This window comes from Macaca nemestrina, chromosome 8 (assembly GCF_043159975.1).
Source record: "Macaca nemestrina isolate mMacNem1 chromosome 8, mMacNem.hap1, whole genome shotgun sequence".
Taxonomy (NCBI): domain Eukaryota; kingdom Metazoa; phylum Chordata; class Mammalia; order Primates; family Cercopithecidae; genus Macaca; species Macaca nemestrina.
Genome location: NC_092132.1, coordinates 66,822,466 through 66,841,078, shown reverse-complemented (window position 1 = coordinate 66,841,078; position 18,613 = coordinate 66,822,466). Strand labels below are relative to the sequence as shown.

The 18,613-nt window shown below is 35.0% G+C and overlaps 1 protein-coding gene across 4 annotated transcripts in view; it reads left to right on the top strand.

The window, feature by feature from the left end:
• The window catches only part of LOC105483553 (cAMP-dependent protein kinase inhibitor alpha), an 89,939-nt gene extending 74,912 nt beyond the window's left edge, over window positions 1-15,027 (top strand). For 2 of the 4 annotated variants that reach the window (XM_011744434.2, XM_071068072.1), the window contains 2 exons: window positions 8,127-8,304; window positions 11,482-15,027. In XM_011744434.2, coding sequence (XP_011742736.1) covers window positions 8,154-8,304; window positions 11,482-11,561 — 231 coding nt within the window. In that variant the 5' untranslated portion in view covers window positions 8,127-8,153 and the 3' untranslated portion in view covers window positions 11,562-15,027. Of the gene's footprint in view, window positions 1-1,780; window positions 1,919-3,124; window positions 3,201-8,126; window positions 8,305-11,481 lie in introns of all 4 variants that reach the window. The other 2 variants (XM_011744432.2, XM_011744433.2) reach the window with 2 other exon arrangements.
• Window positions 15,028-18,613: the final 3,586 nt, after the last annotated feature.

The following is an 18,613-nucleotide window of genomic DNA, read 5'->3' as shown; positions in this document are numbered from 1 at the left end:
TCATTGCCCAATTATAAAAATATTTTCTAAAGAAAGATAATACTTCTAACATTTTAAACATTTACAGGTGAAGTTTCTCATTTTAAAGTTTTTATGTGTTAAACATTGTAGGGGGAAAAAGTATTTGAGTCTGATCTAAAGAAAGTTTGAGAGGAGAAATGAAGTAATGTTGCCATTCGGGGAGGGGGGGGAAAGGCTGACATTTGCAGGAATTATGCAAAAGCAAGGCGGGGGTGGGCAGGGAACTGCTGGCACTTTTGCACTAAGCAAGTCAGCGGCACCAAACTTTCCTAGTGATCTATGTATTCTGCACCCCTACACACTCACAACTAGTATTTTTTTTAGTGCCAGGCTTACCTAAGAATGTACTTGATGCAGCAGTAAAAAAAAAAAAATTCATTTTCTTGAATCTCGACCTTTGAGTACACATCTTTTTAATATTCGTGTGATGAAATGGGACATCTCATGAAGTACTTCTGTTGTGTATCAAACACATGGTTATCACAAGTAAAGCACCTTGTGCAACTGTGGGTTGAGAGCTGAGCTAGACACTATTTTCTTGGATCACCATTTTTACTTGAAAGAAGTGACAGGCAAACTGCAGTTGTACAAACTTGGACATTTGGCAGAGATTTTCTTGAAAATGAACAAAGTGACCTTGTCACTTCTAGGAAAGCAAAATCTAACAGTATCTTTTGCCAGTGAAAAAATCTGAACTTTCAAACAAAAGTTATAATTTTGGAAAACTTCTTATCTGACCCTGTGAATTTGTCAGTTTCCCAATTCTTAAAGACTTTTCAGATGAGATAGGTGGTATTGCTAACAAATGTGATATTGTATAATTAAATGTGCTACCATTTGGGAAATTTACATAACCCAGTGTACCAATATTTTCCAGATGACCAATGTCTGATAGTTTAAAAAAAAAAAAGGAAAAAAATGTGTGGACAAAAGACCATTTCAAACTGCAAGAAAGACAATGGGAACTTTCTAAAGGCAGAGTATGGAAAGCATATTCATATGACTTTAGATTCCACATTGAAGAAAAGCCACAATTATCTGAAAAAGCTATTAAAATTCTCCTCACTTTTCCAGCTAAAATAATAATATCTCTGTTAAGCCAGATTCTCTTATATACTTCAACTAAAACAACATATTAAGAGAGACTGAATGCAGAAGCAAATATGAGAAGCCAGATGTCTTTTATTAAACCAGACATTTGCAAAATTAAGCCAGAGAGTTACAAATGTAAATCAATGCCACGCTTGTCACTATTTATTTATTTTTTTGCTTTGGAGAATATATTTTATTGTCATTAAATATTTATATAAAGTATAATGGGTTTATTAATAGTATTTGAGGTGAATTAGTAATTATTTAATTTTTTCAATTTTTCTAATTTCCGATATGTTAAATATTGGTAGATTTATCCCTGGCAAATGAAAGCTAAGTGGAGTTCTTCATAATTTTTGAGCATGTAATAGATATCTGAGACCAAAACAATTCAGAAATACTAATGTAGACCAAGCATTAAACACGTAGTAAACTGCTCAAGGGCTTTAAACATGCTTCCCATGATTTCACAAAGTCAAAGTTGAGAAGTTGTATAATTGCATTTTGTAACAGTGGAATAAGGAGAATTTTCTTTCTTTTTTTTTCTTTCTTTCTTACTTAAATCATAGTATTCAGATTAAAGAGAAGTCTTCAGTGCATGCTAATGACATTCTCTCCATTCTTTCCTCCAAGTCTGTGAATCTCATTTCATGTGTCCCATTTACAGGAGTAAAATTAGCATGTTATCCAGTCACCATTTGGCTCATGACTCAATGTCACTATAAAAATCATTTTAGCAACATCATAGTCCCAACTTCTAGAATCCATCGATGTGGAACACTTCAGTTTGTTTAACGTAGGAGACGTAAGTACATGCTTTTCATAGCCTCTTGAAATCTATCTAAATCTATAAATTCTACCTTCTGCTTTATTCACTCAAAAAATTTGTGTGTATGGAATTTTAAAAAGATAGCATAAAAAAGGAAAACACAGATCATGAGTCTCAGTTTTGAAATCCATTATATAAAGTATTTGTAGAGCAGCAATATTGCTTCTGTTGCTAAAGAGTAAGAGAGTGAGGCTGTTTTAAGAATGGGGAAAAGAAAGAGCAAGCTTATTTCTAATTCATAGATTTTGATTGAATTTTTAGATGTCAGGTTTTAGAGATTTATGCTTTAAAATGTAATACAACTTTAGTTCAGTATTTAAATAATAAAGTGTCCATTTCCCTCTTTTCCCTATCCCATAGGGCCGAATATTAGTATAATTGCATCTTTGGTATAACTGGATACAAAAGAGTAACACCATATTACCTTGTCTGTATTCAATACTATCATTTGGTTATGTCTAGAAAATTCCAATTATAGCAACATAGACAGGAAACTCTAGTAAAGAGTCAAAGTCTACTTTTAATAAGTTTTCCAGATTTTTTCCTGATTATTTTTATAAAGTCAGAATATGTGCTACTTGCTGGTCTATTACACTTCCATCTGCTGCTGACATTTATCTGGCTTTTTTTGAACTTTGTAATTTTGGGGGGTGAATATCTGTCAACCATAATTTTTATGGCTGTTCTCCAGAATTTCAAAGCAGAAGTACAAGTCATCTATACAGGTATACTTGACGTAAAAGATATTTATCTCTTGGAGTCATATCACTAAATTAGCAGTGTCTAAATGCTTGACTGAAAAAAAAAAAACCATAACCACCATGCAGGTAAAAATATCTATTTTTGAGCACTTAAGGGGAATTAACTAAAAGCACTATAATCATAGAGAAAATCTGGAGTATACAATATATATTTTGTTTAAAAATGTAATTGTATGCTTTCCTTCATTCACATATTTGGTGTGTGTTGTTTGTTAGCTATTGTTCTTTTATTGGAAAATAGACCTATTTAGAGAAAGAAAACATAATTAGCAATGAAATATTACTTTTATAGCAATAGCTATTTGTATTATAATAATTATATTGGCTAGTGTAATTGGATATCCATTACTTAGTTTCCATGTTACTTTAAAGAAGCAGAATTGGATGCCCATTGAACTAAAAATATATTTCAACTTTACAGGAATAACCTCTTCTCACAATTGTCCACATTGTCTTTCATTCAATTGAAATGAAAGCTATATATGAAGATTTTAAAAGTAAGCACAATATACTTTTATGTCTCTCATAACCTCATTTCTTCCTTCCTGTGTTCATTACTTGGGAGTGGACTAAATAAAAATTCAGAGTAAGTTGTTGGTTACCCTCGTACAAGTAGGATTGCCACCAGGATCTTTTAAAAATCCCAAATAGATAAATCATAATACAAGACACTTTCTTTTAATATATACCTTCCCATGGAAATTTTTACCACTTTCTCTGCCTCATTTTTGGTATTTCAAATCTTTTAAAAACTATTTTCAGCAAGGAGAATTAGATATAAAACCCTACAAGGGTATGTATTATTATGGCAGTTAGAAATGATAATGGCAAAAAACAGGGACCTTTATTGCAAAGTACACCGCCCTTTACAGAAAACCCAAAGACATATACCCATAGTTTAAGTCATGGTAATATGTATGATTTCATGGTTACTTAAAATCTCTGAGACTTATTTTCTTCATCTGAAAAATGAGGATTTGTTTTCCTATTTTACAGCATTGTTATCAGATCAGAAATAATAGCACTTGTGCTTTTTTAAGCCTATTTGTTTCTTTATTTGTTTTTTTGAGATGATGTCTCTCTCTGTCACCCAGGCTGAAGTGCAGTAGCCCAGTCTTGGCTCACTGCAACCTCCGCCTCCTGGGTTCAAGTGATTCTCCTGCCTTGGCCCCCTGTACAGCTGAGATTACAGACGTGCGCCACTACGCCCAGCTACTTTTTGTATTTTTAGTAGAGACGAGGTTTCACCATGTTGGTCAGACTGGTCTTGAACTCCTGACCTCGTGATCTGCCTGCCTTGGCCTCCCAAAGTCTGGGATTACAGGCATAAGCCACCATGCCTGGCCTAAGCCTATGTTTTTAAAAGCTATAAAAAGAGACTAAGATTGAAAATTATTGTGAAAAGAGCTTGAATATGTCTTGTGACTCCACCTCTCCTTAAATATTTATAAGATGTTTTTGCTAGGTTGATGTGCATGTTCAGTTCTAAACCTTTGAAGTAATGTAGAAACCAAACACTGTGTTGGTTAATGGTAATGCAGATAATGAAAATATCTTTACCACTAATAACACTGAATTATTCCGAGGTCCAAAAACTTTATTCAAACTCTGACTTACTCATAGACAGGCTGCCTGGTAAAGTAAAAAGTGTGGGCAGGAACTTTGCAGACTTAAGTTCCAAGTACTTAATTCATTAACTATGTGAATACGGGCAGATTAAATTATTAACTATGTGAATATGGTCAGATCACTTGAATTATCTGGTCCTCAGGTTCTTCATCTATAAAACTTCTAGACTGAAGTAGATGAATTTTTAGGATTTAGTAATTTAGTACAATCAGGAAGCAGGAAAGTTTTCTGTGGTCACCGATAAAAGGTGATTAATATATTTCTTCCTCATTGGTCAGTTCTATTTAACATATTCTTATTTAACACTAGCAAACAACTCTGCTAGAAATTGTATGTGATTAAAATATTAACAAAATGCAGTTTCTGCCTTATTAGAACCTGTAATGGATATCAAGGGAAAGAAATGAGGGAAAATATATTCTCCAACATGTGTCATGTTAATGGGCAGTGGGTAATGACATTAGAGGTGGAAGGAAATAAAATCAATAGCATGTCTTAGAAAGACAGGTCAATTCATCCAAAAAAGAAAGAATGGTGATTATACTGAGAAATGTTGTTTGAAAAAGGAAGAATTTTTAGAGAATTTGTAACAGATGTCCTGTATCTTCTCAAAGGAAGATGCAGAGTCGTCTCTTAAGGTAGGTGGTGTCTGGTGTGTAGACTGGAAAGGCTTTGGAATCCTTCCCAAAGAGAATAGCATAAGGAAGAGTCAACTAGAGGTGAACCGAAGAATTTCTGGGCAACTCCATCCAAGTGTATACTAATAATAGAGCCAGAAATTTCTAGTTGAGCCAATTGGCACAATTTTGTGACTTTTTCTGGTAACACTCAACCACCCAGTACTGAGATCAGAGAAAATATACTATAGTGTTTTCCCAGCAGTGAAGTGTAGGTACAGAAGTAAAGATAACAATAGATCAAAGGAACTTCTTGATGCTAATAAAAAAAACTACATAAAGTAGTGCGTAACTGATTCAAGTAGGGCTGGACCTAGAGGAAACTAAAAAGTGATTCAAGGAATTAAAGACAGCATCAGTATAAAGAATTGGTTCATTGAGTATAAGAGAAAAGAGAAAGAAAAGGTGGCTGTGACGAGAGGAGAGAATTTCCAAATTCAGAATTTTACAAATGAGGTGGTTTTGGTTTATTTTTGTTTGTTTTGCTTCCAACTTTTATTTTAGGTTCAAGGGGTACATATGCAGGTTTGTTACATGGGTAAATTGCATATTTAGGGGGGTTGGTGTGCAGATTATTTTATTACCCAGGTAATAAGCATAGTACCCTATAGTTTTTTGATCCTCACCCTCCTCCCACCTTCCATCCTCAGATAGGCCCTGGTGTCTATTGTTCCCTTCTTTTGTCCATTTGTACTCAGTTTATATGTGAGAATGTGCAGTGTTTGGTTTCCTGTTCCTGCATTAATTTACTTAGGATAATGGCCTTCAGCTCCATCCATGTTGCTGCAACAGACATGATCTCATCCACTGTTGATGGGCATTTAGGTGGATTCCATGTCTTTGTTATTGTGAAAAGTGCTGATGAACATACGTGTGCATGTGTCTTTATGGAAGAATGATTTATATTCCTTTGGGTATATACCCAGTAATATGATTGCTAGGTCTAATGGTAGTTCTAAGTTCATGGAGAAATCTTTAAAATGCTTTCCAGAGTGGCTGAGCTAGTTTATATTCCCATCAGTAGTGTAAAAGTGTTCTCTTTTCTCTGCAACTTCACCAGCATCTGTTAATTTTTGAATTAATTAGTAATAGCCACTCTAACTGGTGTGAGGTGGTATCTCATTGTAGTTTTGATTTGCATTTTTCTAATGATTAGGTTGGCCAGTTTTTCGTATGCTTGTTGGCCATGTGTGTATCTTCTTTTGAGAAGTGTCTGTTCATATCCATTGCCCATTTTTAATGGAGCTGTTTGGTTTTTGCTTTTATTTATTTATTTATCTATCTATCTATTTATTTATTTATTTATTTATTTATTTATTTATTTATTTCGAGATGAAGTTTCACTCTTTCCACCCAGGCTGGAGTGCAGTGGGCGTGATCTCAGCTCACTGTGACCTCTGCTTCCCAGGTTCAAGTGATTCTCCTGTTTCAGCCTCCTAAGTAGCTGGGATTACGGGCACCCAACACCAGACCTGGCTAATTTTTGTATTTTTAGTAGAGACGGAGTTTCACCATTTTGGTCAGGCCGGTCTCGGACTCCTGACCTCAGGTGATCCACCCACCTTGGCCTCCCAAAGTGCTGGGATTACAGACGTGATCCACCGCTTGTTGATTTGTTTAAGTTCCTTTTCAGTTCTGGATATTAGAATTTTGTCAGATGCATAATTTGAGACTATTTTCTGCCATTCTGTGGTTTATCTGTTTACTCCGTTGATAGTTTCTTTTGCTGTGCAGAAGCTCTTTAGTTTAATTGTGTCCCCTTTGTCAATTTTTGCTTTTGTGGCAATTCTTTTTGGAGTCTTTGACATAAATTCTTTGCAAGGGCCTATGTCCAGAATTGTATTCCCTATGTTTTCTTCTAGAGTTTTTACAGTTTTAGGTTTTACATTTAAGTCTTTAATCAATTGAAATTGACTTAGTCTTTGAATTGATTTTTGTACATGGTGAAAGGAAAAGGTCCAGTTTCAATCTACATGTGGCTAGCCAGTTATCCCAGCACCATTTATTGGAGAGTCCTTTCCCCATTGCTTGTTTTTGTCAATTTTGTTGAAGATCAGATGGCTTTAAGTGTGGCTTTATTTCTGGGTTCTCTAACCTGTTTCATTGGTCTCTTTGTCTGTTTTTGTACCAGTGTCATGCTGTTTTAGGTTACTGTAGCCTTGTAGTACAGCTTAGAATTGGGTAGTGTGATGCTTCTGGTTTTTTATTTTTATTTTTCTTAGGGTTGCTTTGGCCATTTGGGCTCTTTTTTGGTTCTTTATGAATTTTAGAATGATTTTTTTCTAATTCTGTGGAAAGTATCATTGGTAGTTTGCTAGGAATAGCATTGAATCTGTAAATTGTTTTGGGGAGTATGGCCATTTTAATGATAGAAATGAGAGGGTTTTGAGTAATCAGTTTTTATACCTTTTTACATTTTATTTCCAAGATTTAATCAAGAGTATATGTTACTCCTCTCAAGTAATGACTTACTGAGGGGAGCGTAGGGGCTGTTTTTCTGGACTGAGAGCAGTACTTGATCACTGAAAATATTTAGAATTGCTGGTGCATGGTGCATAGTGGTAATAAAAAGCAAACTGAATTTTGGTCCATTTCGTTAACAAATTGTACAGACAATGCTCTCACTTACTGCTTATCCCTAGGATGAACTACTTTTCACTCAACGCCCCCCACCTGATCGCAAGTTCTCTCTGGAGTTGAAGAATGACTAAAATGGTATTAGAGAAAGATAATTTTATAATGTAAACTAAATGTCAACAAACTATGGCATGTAGGCTAAATCTAGCCCATTCCCTATTTTTGTTAATAAAGTTTGTTTATAACATTTGTTTTACGTATTGGCTGTGGCTGCTTTTTTACTGTAAGGACAAAGTTGAGTAGTTGGAATAGAGATCATGTGACCCTAAATATGTACTACCAGGCCCTGTACATTAAAGGTTCCCAGACCTTTGATTTAAATATTTAGGATCAGAAAAGGCATTACTTGTTTTGTGAACCTGCAAACAGGACAGTTGTTTCACATTCATATACTAGGTTGGTAGTTTAACAGTTGTCTTTGTTAAATGTTTAGCATTGACTACCATTATATTTACCTATTAATTTTACTTTCTTTTGTAGTCCCTGCTATGTGGATATTTGGTAGCAATGACTGATGTGGAAACTACGTATGCAGATTTTATTGCCTCAGGAAGAACAGGTAGAAGAAATGCAATACATGATATCCTGGTTTCCTCTGCAAGTGGCAACAGCAATGAATTAGCCTTGAAATTAGCAGGTCTTGATATCAACAAGACAGGTAAGTCATCTGGCACACATTTCTCTGTAAGCATGGAATGATTTGCAGCATTTTACTAAGTGGGATTGAGGCACTAAAGTCATCTTTGAAAGTAATCTAATATAAAGAGTTTTAAACAATCTAAGGCAAGATGAAAGTCTGAGACTAATCTCTTAATCAATCCTGCTCTATTTTCAGTGATGTCTCTTTAGAAGGCTTCTCACTTAAATGCAGAGTCCTTAATCTGATTTTATTAATGCAATCAATAAAACACATGGTGTGTTTTTTTAAAGCCTAATTTCTACAAAAGCTGAAATTGCTTATGTAGAGTATTTAACTAAGTTGGAGCGCCTACCTTTGACAATATTGGCCACCTCTAACATTTACTAGATAGATATTTAACAAGATTTGCAGGTAATTCTGATAGACTTCAATTCTAAAAACAATTTTAGAAAAACAGAGTCTCCAGGGCTAATTTTATTAAGAATGGAAGTAAAATGATCTGTTACATTAGTAAGTCTTAGGTAAAAGGGTCTTTGATTTCCCATTCCAGATAGAATGGGTTTGTGAAAAATATGTCTCCTTACTGGGTCTGGAATTCTTACCCAAGGAGTCTATCTTCATTAATGAAAAAGAAAAACAAGTTTGATGGATTAAAATACTTGACAGTTTTACTTCTGAGTATTAGAATAAGTTCCCTGACAGTTCCTCCACCCGTAGCTTTTGCAGATATCAAAGCTGAATGTGTTTCCCTGAGAAGACTTGTGTAAAAATAACCTTTAAAAGTGAAAAGAATTCACAATTAGGGAACCCTGATATTATGTGCATGGAAAGCACTTATCACAGTTTCTGACTCTTAATTATTCAATATGTCTTCGCTGTTAGAATTTTTAAGGTAAAACATTTAGATTATTAGAAAACGGAGTCAGAGTATATGCATATATAGATTAATGAAACGGCTCAGCAACATTACTTTAAAATACATAAGGACAGTATTTTATTCAATGGCTAAAGCTCGGTACTTCTCAGACTGGTCTTTTCAAATTCAGATTAATAATAAAACTTTAACGTTACCACTTTGGAATACATAGACCTGTGTGTATCTTAGGTTTCATTGTTGTGCTATTATTGCTACCAGTAGTTACTTCCCAGAACAGCTCTGAGAAAGATGGTATAGGAAATTATTCCAATTTGGTAACATGAGATGGATAAATACAGTTTGCTGCAGTCTTGCATAATATTTATATTTTGTTTTTCTTACACATATGCTATTTTAAAGAGTCTGCATTAATTTTAGCCACTCTTAATATTAGGACATTTTTATTCATAGTGTAATTTAATTTCTTCTTTTTCTATTTTTCCTGAAGTTGAGAATTGTTAGTCCTAAGACCATTTTATTTTCCTGAAAACATATTAAATTATTATAAATTACTTAAATAATAAATTGAAATTTTATATTAATAAATGTAAATAAAATAATTTTATATTCATTATATTATAATTAATTTAAATTATCTTTATACTTCCAAATGTCTTCTTTTCTAAATATTTTTGCATGCTAATTGCAATTCACTAGGCTCTTGCAACATTTGCTGTTTCTCTTAAAATTATGAAGTCCAAAACCAGGAACAGTATACAAAGCAATAACTTTGTTTATTCTAAGTACAAAAACTAATAACTGCATAACATGAAGATCTAAAATATAAAAAAAGACAAATATATAATGACAAATTCAATGTCACTAAGAATTGTGAAGAATTTCCTTTCTAATTCATAAATGTTTCAGCTTCATTTTAGTTTATACTCAACAATATTGTTGCTTCATGTTTACTTTTATTTGTTAATAAGCATCTGTTTAGCAACAGTCTCTATGTTTGCAGCATAATGCTAAGCCCTGAGAAGTGTCCCCAGACACCTAGAAGGTCCCAAGCCCCATGGGAGTCAAGTTCCTCATCTTGTATTTATACAATCACTTTCATCCTGAAATATTCTACTGTCTTAGAGATGCCCTAATTTGACTTCATTTCTTTGGTTACCAAAAGCTTCTCCTGTTTATCAAGTTCTTATTGCATGCTAATTTACACATCTCAGAACCAGGCCATCTGTGCATCATGGGAGCCTCTCATAATAAAATAGTGCATGAAAATGACATATAATGTCTGGTCATACCCTTGGTACTGCTTTACAAGAAAATATTTTTATGTAGAAGAATTGATTTTAATTTTCCTAAAGATTTAATGTTGTTGGAGTACGGTGGGGTGCTTCGTGTGTACTTGCTAAGAGTAGAGGAGAAACTGCCTTATAACATTATGGTCCAAAGAATAGAGCAGCCCACTTACCTGCCTTTATTTGAATTATGATAACAAACCCTTAGCAAATATTGATTCGTTTATATTATTGCAACACCTGAAAACATTTTGTCCACCAAGTCATATTGGCTGCCTGATAACCAAATATCTCATGCAGATATTTGAATCTTTGAGTCTGAAATTGCCAACAGCTTGTACTTATATAATGTGACCTAATATGGAGTGAAAGCATTGAAATGTTTGCTATACCACTGGCTAAGATTGCTACTGAGGGTGCAGTTATGAGGCTGGTTTTATTAGAATTGTGCACATGTTCTCTAAGGGCAGACCAGAGGCCATTATAACTATTTGACAAGGGACTGGCCAGCTGACATAGTGTCCTTTCATTTTCCACTATTGCTTTTACTTTGAACTAATAGAACCTCTGAGAAATTAGCTGGGTTATCATCAAGTGCTATAAAAAAGAGAAAATACAGTTTTAAAATATTTCTTCAAATAAGACAATCAGGCATAAAAACGTAAACATGCTCTCACTTCTGATTTCTACTTAAAGACATTTCTGATTTCTGCAGCCTGTGAAACTATATCTAAGTGACATGACCTGGTCATGAGATTTCTGAGCTATTTATCCGAAGCTTAGCTGATCACTAACTACTCTGAACATTTGAATGTTATTCTGTTTTTGAGCCATGCTGTCCCAAGTTCACAGAATTGATCAGTCCTTGAAAACTCCAGTGGCGAACTGACTACCAAGAAAATATACTTTTCCCTTCAAGGGTTTCGGATCTCTTTAGTATTTCTGAAGTTACCAATATGACATACTGAGAGTTGGAAATAAAAGCAATCATTTTTATTTTGCCTGTATTCCGTTTTTGTTTTTCTTTTGCAGAAGGTGAAGAAGATGCGCAACGAAGTTCTACAGAACAAAGTGGGGAAGCCCAGGGAGAAGCAGCAAAATCTGAAAGCTAACACCCCACTTTGACCCTCGACCACACCTGACAATGTCTCAAATCTCCAGGAGTGTCTGGAATGCATTTGTTTCCATGAGTGAAAAGAGGAAAAAGAAAATGGCTGTGCTGCATTGCAGGAACCTGCTCATTATCATGTTAAAAATGAGGGCAGAGGCTGTGGCTGCAGGCAGACTTTTCCCTACCTCTGTCATTAGCAATGGTTGAAATCATGTGGCTTGTGTTTGGGCGTCATTTTTGTATGGATCCTTTCACTTGATCATGTGACGAAATGCTTATAGAGAGTAGCACCGACCTAGATGATGATTCTTCCTGTAGCATCTGGCCCCTCACAATGTCAGAGGATTTAATTGTGTCTAATTGCGAAGGGTTGATTGAACCCCAGAGTTTAAATATCTCTGGCTCAAGTGTTCACCCAGTAAAAGAAAGATCCAGAAAGCACTGTTTTTAGCATTATGTATCTGTGTGTTACTGCTGTGTTATTTACACTGTTTTGTATTGTACAATATAGATGCTCAGCACTGCCCCCTTCTCTGATTGCTTATGAAAAACAAAATGATGTGCATTACTGTGAATTTTTATACCACTCATTTTTAAAAGGGCTGTCTTTTTATTTTAGTTTTCCATACTGTGGTGGTGTACACAGGATAGAACACCCTTTTTTAAAACACAGTCTTTCCCCTTGCTCATTATATGTTGATGAGTTGTTTAAGTCTAACAGATTCATCAAGACTCCATTGCTTTATTATACAGACATTTGAAAATATCCATTAATGTGAATATCACCTGAATTCAGTCTGTTTGGTGTCTGCACAGACTGGTATTCAATCTATCAAGTTTGTTTTATTCTCAAGTGGAGAACTTCTCCCACCTTATATATATATATATATATATATATATATATATATATATTTTAATTTATGAGAATTTTGGACAATTGGAAAGGTAGAAAAGAAAAGCCAAGATCATACTAAGGACTGGAAATAATTTGTTCTATGGAATCAAATTTCTCACAATGCTGTATGATACTATTTAAATTTGGAGGACAACTTATCTTCACTAAGCTGAATAAGGTGGAGAAAGTAATCTCCTTGCAATCATGTGGACACCAATCACAAAAGTAAAGCCCTGGTGTTGTGTTTTCATGTCTTTTTTCAGCCCTCTCAGATCCAAATGTTATTATGCACTTTTTAATGTTTGTAAACTTTTACTAATAATTAGTGTGAATTGCATTCTGATACAATAATGATTATCATTAGAAGCTAACAAAATTCTCATTAATACTGTGTTTGATGGCCTCTGCTGTGTTTTAACATCGTGCTTCTTATATGGAAAGTTTTTGTGAGCTGTGTAATCCCTCTGGTCAGTATTATGAAATCATTTGTCAGTGGTAATAAATAAGGAACCAGTAATATGCCAGTGGTTCATGAATTACTGGACAAATAGCAGACAATGGGAGTCCCTTTACAGTAACAAGCCCACTTAGCTGTCCTTGAGGGCTTAGATACCATTCCACATGAAGTAGTTAGAGCAGCATTTCAATAGGTAATTTGTGTGGTTGTGCCAGAAACTCAGCCCTACTATGTAATTACATACAGGATAAAAGGTAAGTCTGCTCACATCTCCTTCTACAGAACATTTCAACTGACTGGAATAAGGGCATGGGTTGCATTTAGTACTCAGTCAGATATTACTAGAAAAAAAGTTAATAATGTGAGCCTTTCCGAGAGCAGAAAGAGGAAAGATTTTGGAATGCTTCCTTCTGTCTAATCCATCAGGGGCCAAAATGCCCAGTAAAATTCAAACACATCACCTATTAATAGACTCACAAGTGAGAAAAGAGGTTCCTAGGGTTACTTTAGGCAATCCCTGGTAAACTGTTTAAACCATCGAACCCCTACAGTCAGTTTTCAGTATCTTCATTTAATATTTTAATAAGTTTCTTGTGAATTTAAACTTCTCTTCTTTCTTAAGGTTGTGAAATTCCAAACTGATTTTATGTGATTTTGAAAAGTTTAGAACCAGTGCTGAGTGTATGTGGAGAGTTTATATTCCTATGTGATATACTATTATTAATGCATGTGGTGCCATGCTTGTCTTTAAATATATAAATAGTGCTAAATTGCAAAGTCATATGGAGCTTTGGATTTAGTTTGACTTCTTACTACTGCTTTGTCTGCTATATTCAAAACCAAAGGTATTCCCAAGCTAGGGAGATACAAATTATTTTTCCAAAATGTGCACATCCTATACATTTTGCTTATTCATGGTATCTTTCAAATTTTATTTTAGTTTCCTTTATTTGCAAGTCAAGAATACACATGGATCTGAATTTTTAAAGAGCGAAGGAAAGGGTAGGAAACCAAGGCCTTGGGTTTGGTAATAGGCATTGGATGCCTATTAACCAACTATTCCTATGCTAATGGCTTTGCAGCTCGTCTTCTCCCATTTGATCCTCAAACAATTCTATTAGAGTGGTATTTTTATCCAGTTTCACAGATTAAAATATAAGCACTCAATAAAATATAACCTTTAGAAGCTTAAAGAGCTGGTAAGTGATGAATTTAGGATTAGTACCCACGTTTGTCAACAATGAGCTTTCCAGTGCACATGTCATAAAATTAGAGCCAACTGCAGAGCTCTCAGGGAACTTTTAGAGATGAACTTCTTCAGCCGCCATATTTTACAGAAGGAAACTGAATCCCAGAAGGAGAAATTGCCTTTCTCAAAGCTCCCTGGATGGGTAATAACACAGATATGAGTAGGTCACACAAAGTATATCTTTTTTTAAAAAAAGAAATTCAATTATGTCTTATTTGGGGGGTGTGTTTCCCAGAAGTTATTTTTCTGGCATGTGGTCTGTAAAAATAGCATGATTCATATTTTTTATATTTCATGCTACTCATTTTGTTTAATTACCAACAAACATGGGGACTTTGGCTTTTTGACTTATTTGCAACAAGCATGAAATTGTTAAATTTACCTTTTATCAATTGTAATCATCCTATGCCAACATATTGTTATCATAAATTCATAGAAATATTTTTCCAATAAATAACAGACATTGAAATTTGATTCTTAGATAATACTGCCAGAACAGTCAATGGTAAATGCCCTATACTTGAGTCTTACTTAGATACAGTGGCAATGCACCATTTTAGAAGATGAATGATACTGCTATTTCTCTTCAGGGAAACAATAATGGATAAAGAAATGTAACTGCCAGGCAGCAAAGCTTCTAAGTGAAACCTGTAGTAGCAGTAGTAGTAGGGAGAAAATGTGTAGTCATCAAGTGAAAATAGGAAAGGATCTATAATTCATGATGTCTTAATAGACCCTAAATTGTTCTTTAATTACAAGAGTGGCAGTCTCTGAAGTCATTTGTGAGCTTGTATGACTTTTGTATTTAGCAATGTTGCATGCTCACATAATTGGTAATTAAAAGTAACACATTTTTCTGAAATGTACACAGTCTATTAAGAGTATTTATTGAATTCACACTATGTATTTGGTGCTAGAGAGTGCTGCAGGTGATAAAGGAGAAATTCTATACCTCAGTAATCTTGCAGTGGACAAACCCAGGACTCCAGCTTCACTCTTTCCTGGTCTTTATTCTAATCATTTTCAACTCCATTCCACTCGAGTAGTCCACTTCCTGGTCTTTGTCATCTGCCAGAACCATCCCACCTCCTAGATCTTAACCCCCAATACCATGCCTATGGTTCTTACTTGCTCATCTGTAGGGAGATGACTTTCAGTCAGGAGAAAGACAGGTGTTTATTAGAATTCTTGGAAAGTTTTTACAGCACCCACCCTCTACCCACCCCCCACATGGATACATTCATACACAAACACTCTTTCTCTTAAAATAACTTTCTACATGACTCTGATACCTTTCTTCCACCCACCTAACCCCCACCACTTTAGAATCAGTGATCTAGAAGTTCAAGGATTCCTGATATACCCACCCTGCCCACTCCACCGCAAGGCTTTGAAATGAGTCAGGAACAAAATGCAATCCTCACAGACACCCATGGTTTTACTGCATTAAGGGTAATATTTTAGGGTAAAGAAGCAAAGAGAGCTCTTCTTTTATCTTAGTGTTTCTCTCTTTCCATCATTTTATTTTTGTCAAACACAGGCAGTAATGACCAAACAGAGACCAAGGTGGAGCTCGGGAGAAAGTAGGCATCAAACAGCACTCAACCTGAATCCAGGCAAGTTCTTCAGTCCAAAGAGCAAAGGAGATGTAAAGATTTAAGTTCATCTTACTCAGCTCACAAGGATAAAACGCCCATAGGGATTTGGGACCAACAAAATACTAGCCAGTGAAATAAGTTGTAGAACCTCTAGTGTTGCTACTCAGTGTATATTTCTTGTGTCTGTCTAATTCAAGTGTGGGGATTCGGGATCTTTTTCATCTTTAATACTAAAGTCAAAATTAGCAAAATTATATGACTATAACCTATTAACTTTCTAATTTGCACCACATCTTTCTGATTGGGTTAACATGGATGCTTCCTCAGCAACCTTCCTGCTGGTCTGGACTCCATTGTTCATCCTTCTCCTAGATGCTCCTCAGATTCCACATTTTCTTGCCTTTCTATCATCTCTGCCCCATCAAAATCAATTAGGCCATCTCGCTTCTCTTTACTTGTCTTCTGGATGACTGTAAAAAGTTAAAACAATGCTTATTCATTGTTTGCAACCTCAGTCTAGACATAAGTGCTGCACAGCTCTCTCTTTTCATATCCCTGGGCACAGAGGAATCGTCCCACTTTCTGGCTAAGATTTATTCCTTCATTTGATGTTTTTAAACAATTTTATTCTGCCTCTAACAGGATGTCTATTAATTATCCCTTTTTCTTTACTGACTTTACCCTTTTTCACAAATGTGCTCAAGTTTTCAATTTCCTGTTTGCTTCATTACTTATGATTCTCAAAATAGTAATGTATACTCCTTATTTTCATGCTTCTTCTCCTCCTTATTTCTTATTCTTTTGCAATTTGGCTTTCAGTAAAATTTTTCTCATTATCAATGACATCTTTAGTAGCTCATCATCTCTGTCATTGTCATTGAATTTCTAACCAATGTGGAAATTAACAGATGATGATGATTCAGAGGACTTAGATTAACCTAAAATAAAACTTAACGTTTTTATATTTTCAGTTGATAATAGTATGATAGGGTATCACTGCATAATAAAGTCTTTTTCAACTATATAGAATCGACATATATCAAGAAAAAGTCAGCTTTCTCTCTAGGATAGAACTTCCATAATGTATGGATATGTCCTTACTCTATGACCACAATCTCCCCATAATGTTTGCTTGCTATGTGCTCAAATCCTATAGTGCTCATTACTTTATAGGAGTGGTTGTCACATATCTGGCCACCAACAGAGCCTAGACATTCATAGATGAACAAGATTATCTTGTGATGTTGTAAAGTTCTATGTTCCATTCTACTCTTGGATACATGTTAATGATATCACTTGTTTCTCTCAACAGCAGCCATATGTGTGTAAAATCCCAGTCTTGCTCTACTTCTCTGAATTATACCTAAACAAATATATCTACTCCAAATAGAGTGGATCATTTTTGTATATTTTATTAGCTTACTCAATGACATTTAATCTGGTTCACCATGGAATGTTTTTGAAATGCTTCATTTGCCTTGCTTTTTCTTCCAGGTGTTTTTATTTAGTGATTTCTTGCTGTTTTCTCTCTGACACTTCCTCACTCATCTAAGACTGGGTCCTCCTTGTCTACCTCCCCACTAAATTTCGTGGCTCCCTGGGTTCCCATTCTCATTCTTCTTCTCTAATCTCTCTCTCCAGATGACTTCCTCCATTCCCACATCAGCAACTACATTCCTATGGTGAATTTCATATCTTGATCTCTAGCCCAGGAGTCACTCCTCATTACCTGACCTATTGGACAGTTGAACATGGATTGCTCAAAGAATCTTAAAATTCAGTGTTCTAATATTACATCCAGTGCATGATCCCATTTTCAAACCCGCTTTTCCTCATATGCTGCAGATTTCAGATCACGGTAGCACTGATTTTCCACTGACCTTAAATCAAAATTCTTGGAGCCCTTTTAGCTCTTACCTCTTCCCCTGATTTGTGTGTTTGTTGGTTTTTTGGTCAATCAATTCTAATTCTTCACTATTGAAACTGCTCACTTCTTTTTATGTGCACTCCAACCCTTTAAATCCTTACTTACCTATTACAATGCAAAGACCTGCTCAGCATGACCTGCCTCATCCAGCACTCTTTCTAGCCATCTTGCCACCAGATGTATTGCTCTGATACATGATTTTGATCATGTATCTCTCCTAATTAAAAAATCCTTCAAAATTTTACAGTATAAGTACCACAACATATTTGTGTATAACTTCTTGCTCTGTGTTGCTTGTATCCTGTTCCTAAAATGTGCTTCATGCTTGTGGGCAAAGTCTCATTGGTCCTTTCATACTAAGCCTCATTTCATCCTTTTTGGTAGAGTCTTTCTGACCCATCTCCATTCCCAAGTGCTACCCTAGGAAATCAGCTGCTGTATACTCCTTGCTCTCTAACAATTTATCCGCAAATGGATCTCTATATCATAGCTGTTTGTTTGCATGCATATCTCTCCACCTCAAGTGTGAGCTTTTTGAGGGCATCAACCCCCTTTTATTCATCTTTGTATCCTTATTGTTTATCTATATTTATCTATGTAGGTTACTGCTAATCAGTAAAAACATAAGCAGATGTTTGTAAATAAATAATATCTGCCCTCTTGAAGCTCATACATAATGAAGTTAAGAGACAGAATCTACACAGATCAACTAGGGAAAATGCAATTCAGAGAAAAAAATTGATGGTTGAAAATAGTGAAGTCTCAAGAATATTGCATTGCAGAGGATAAAAACTTAATTCCTGTCACCTTTTTTTTTAGTTTATACAAGAGTAACTTTTAAAATTTGTATCACAAACTGGTGTGCTGCATTTACACACACACACACACACACACACACACACACACAAAGATTTGATAAGACATAAA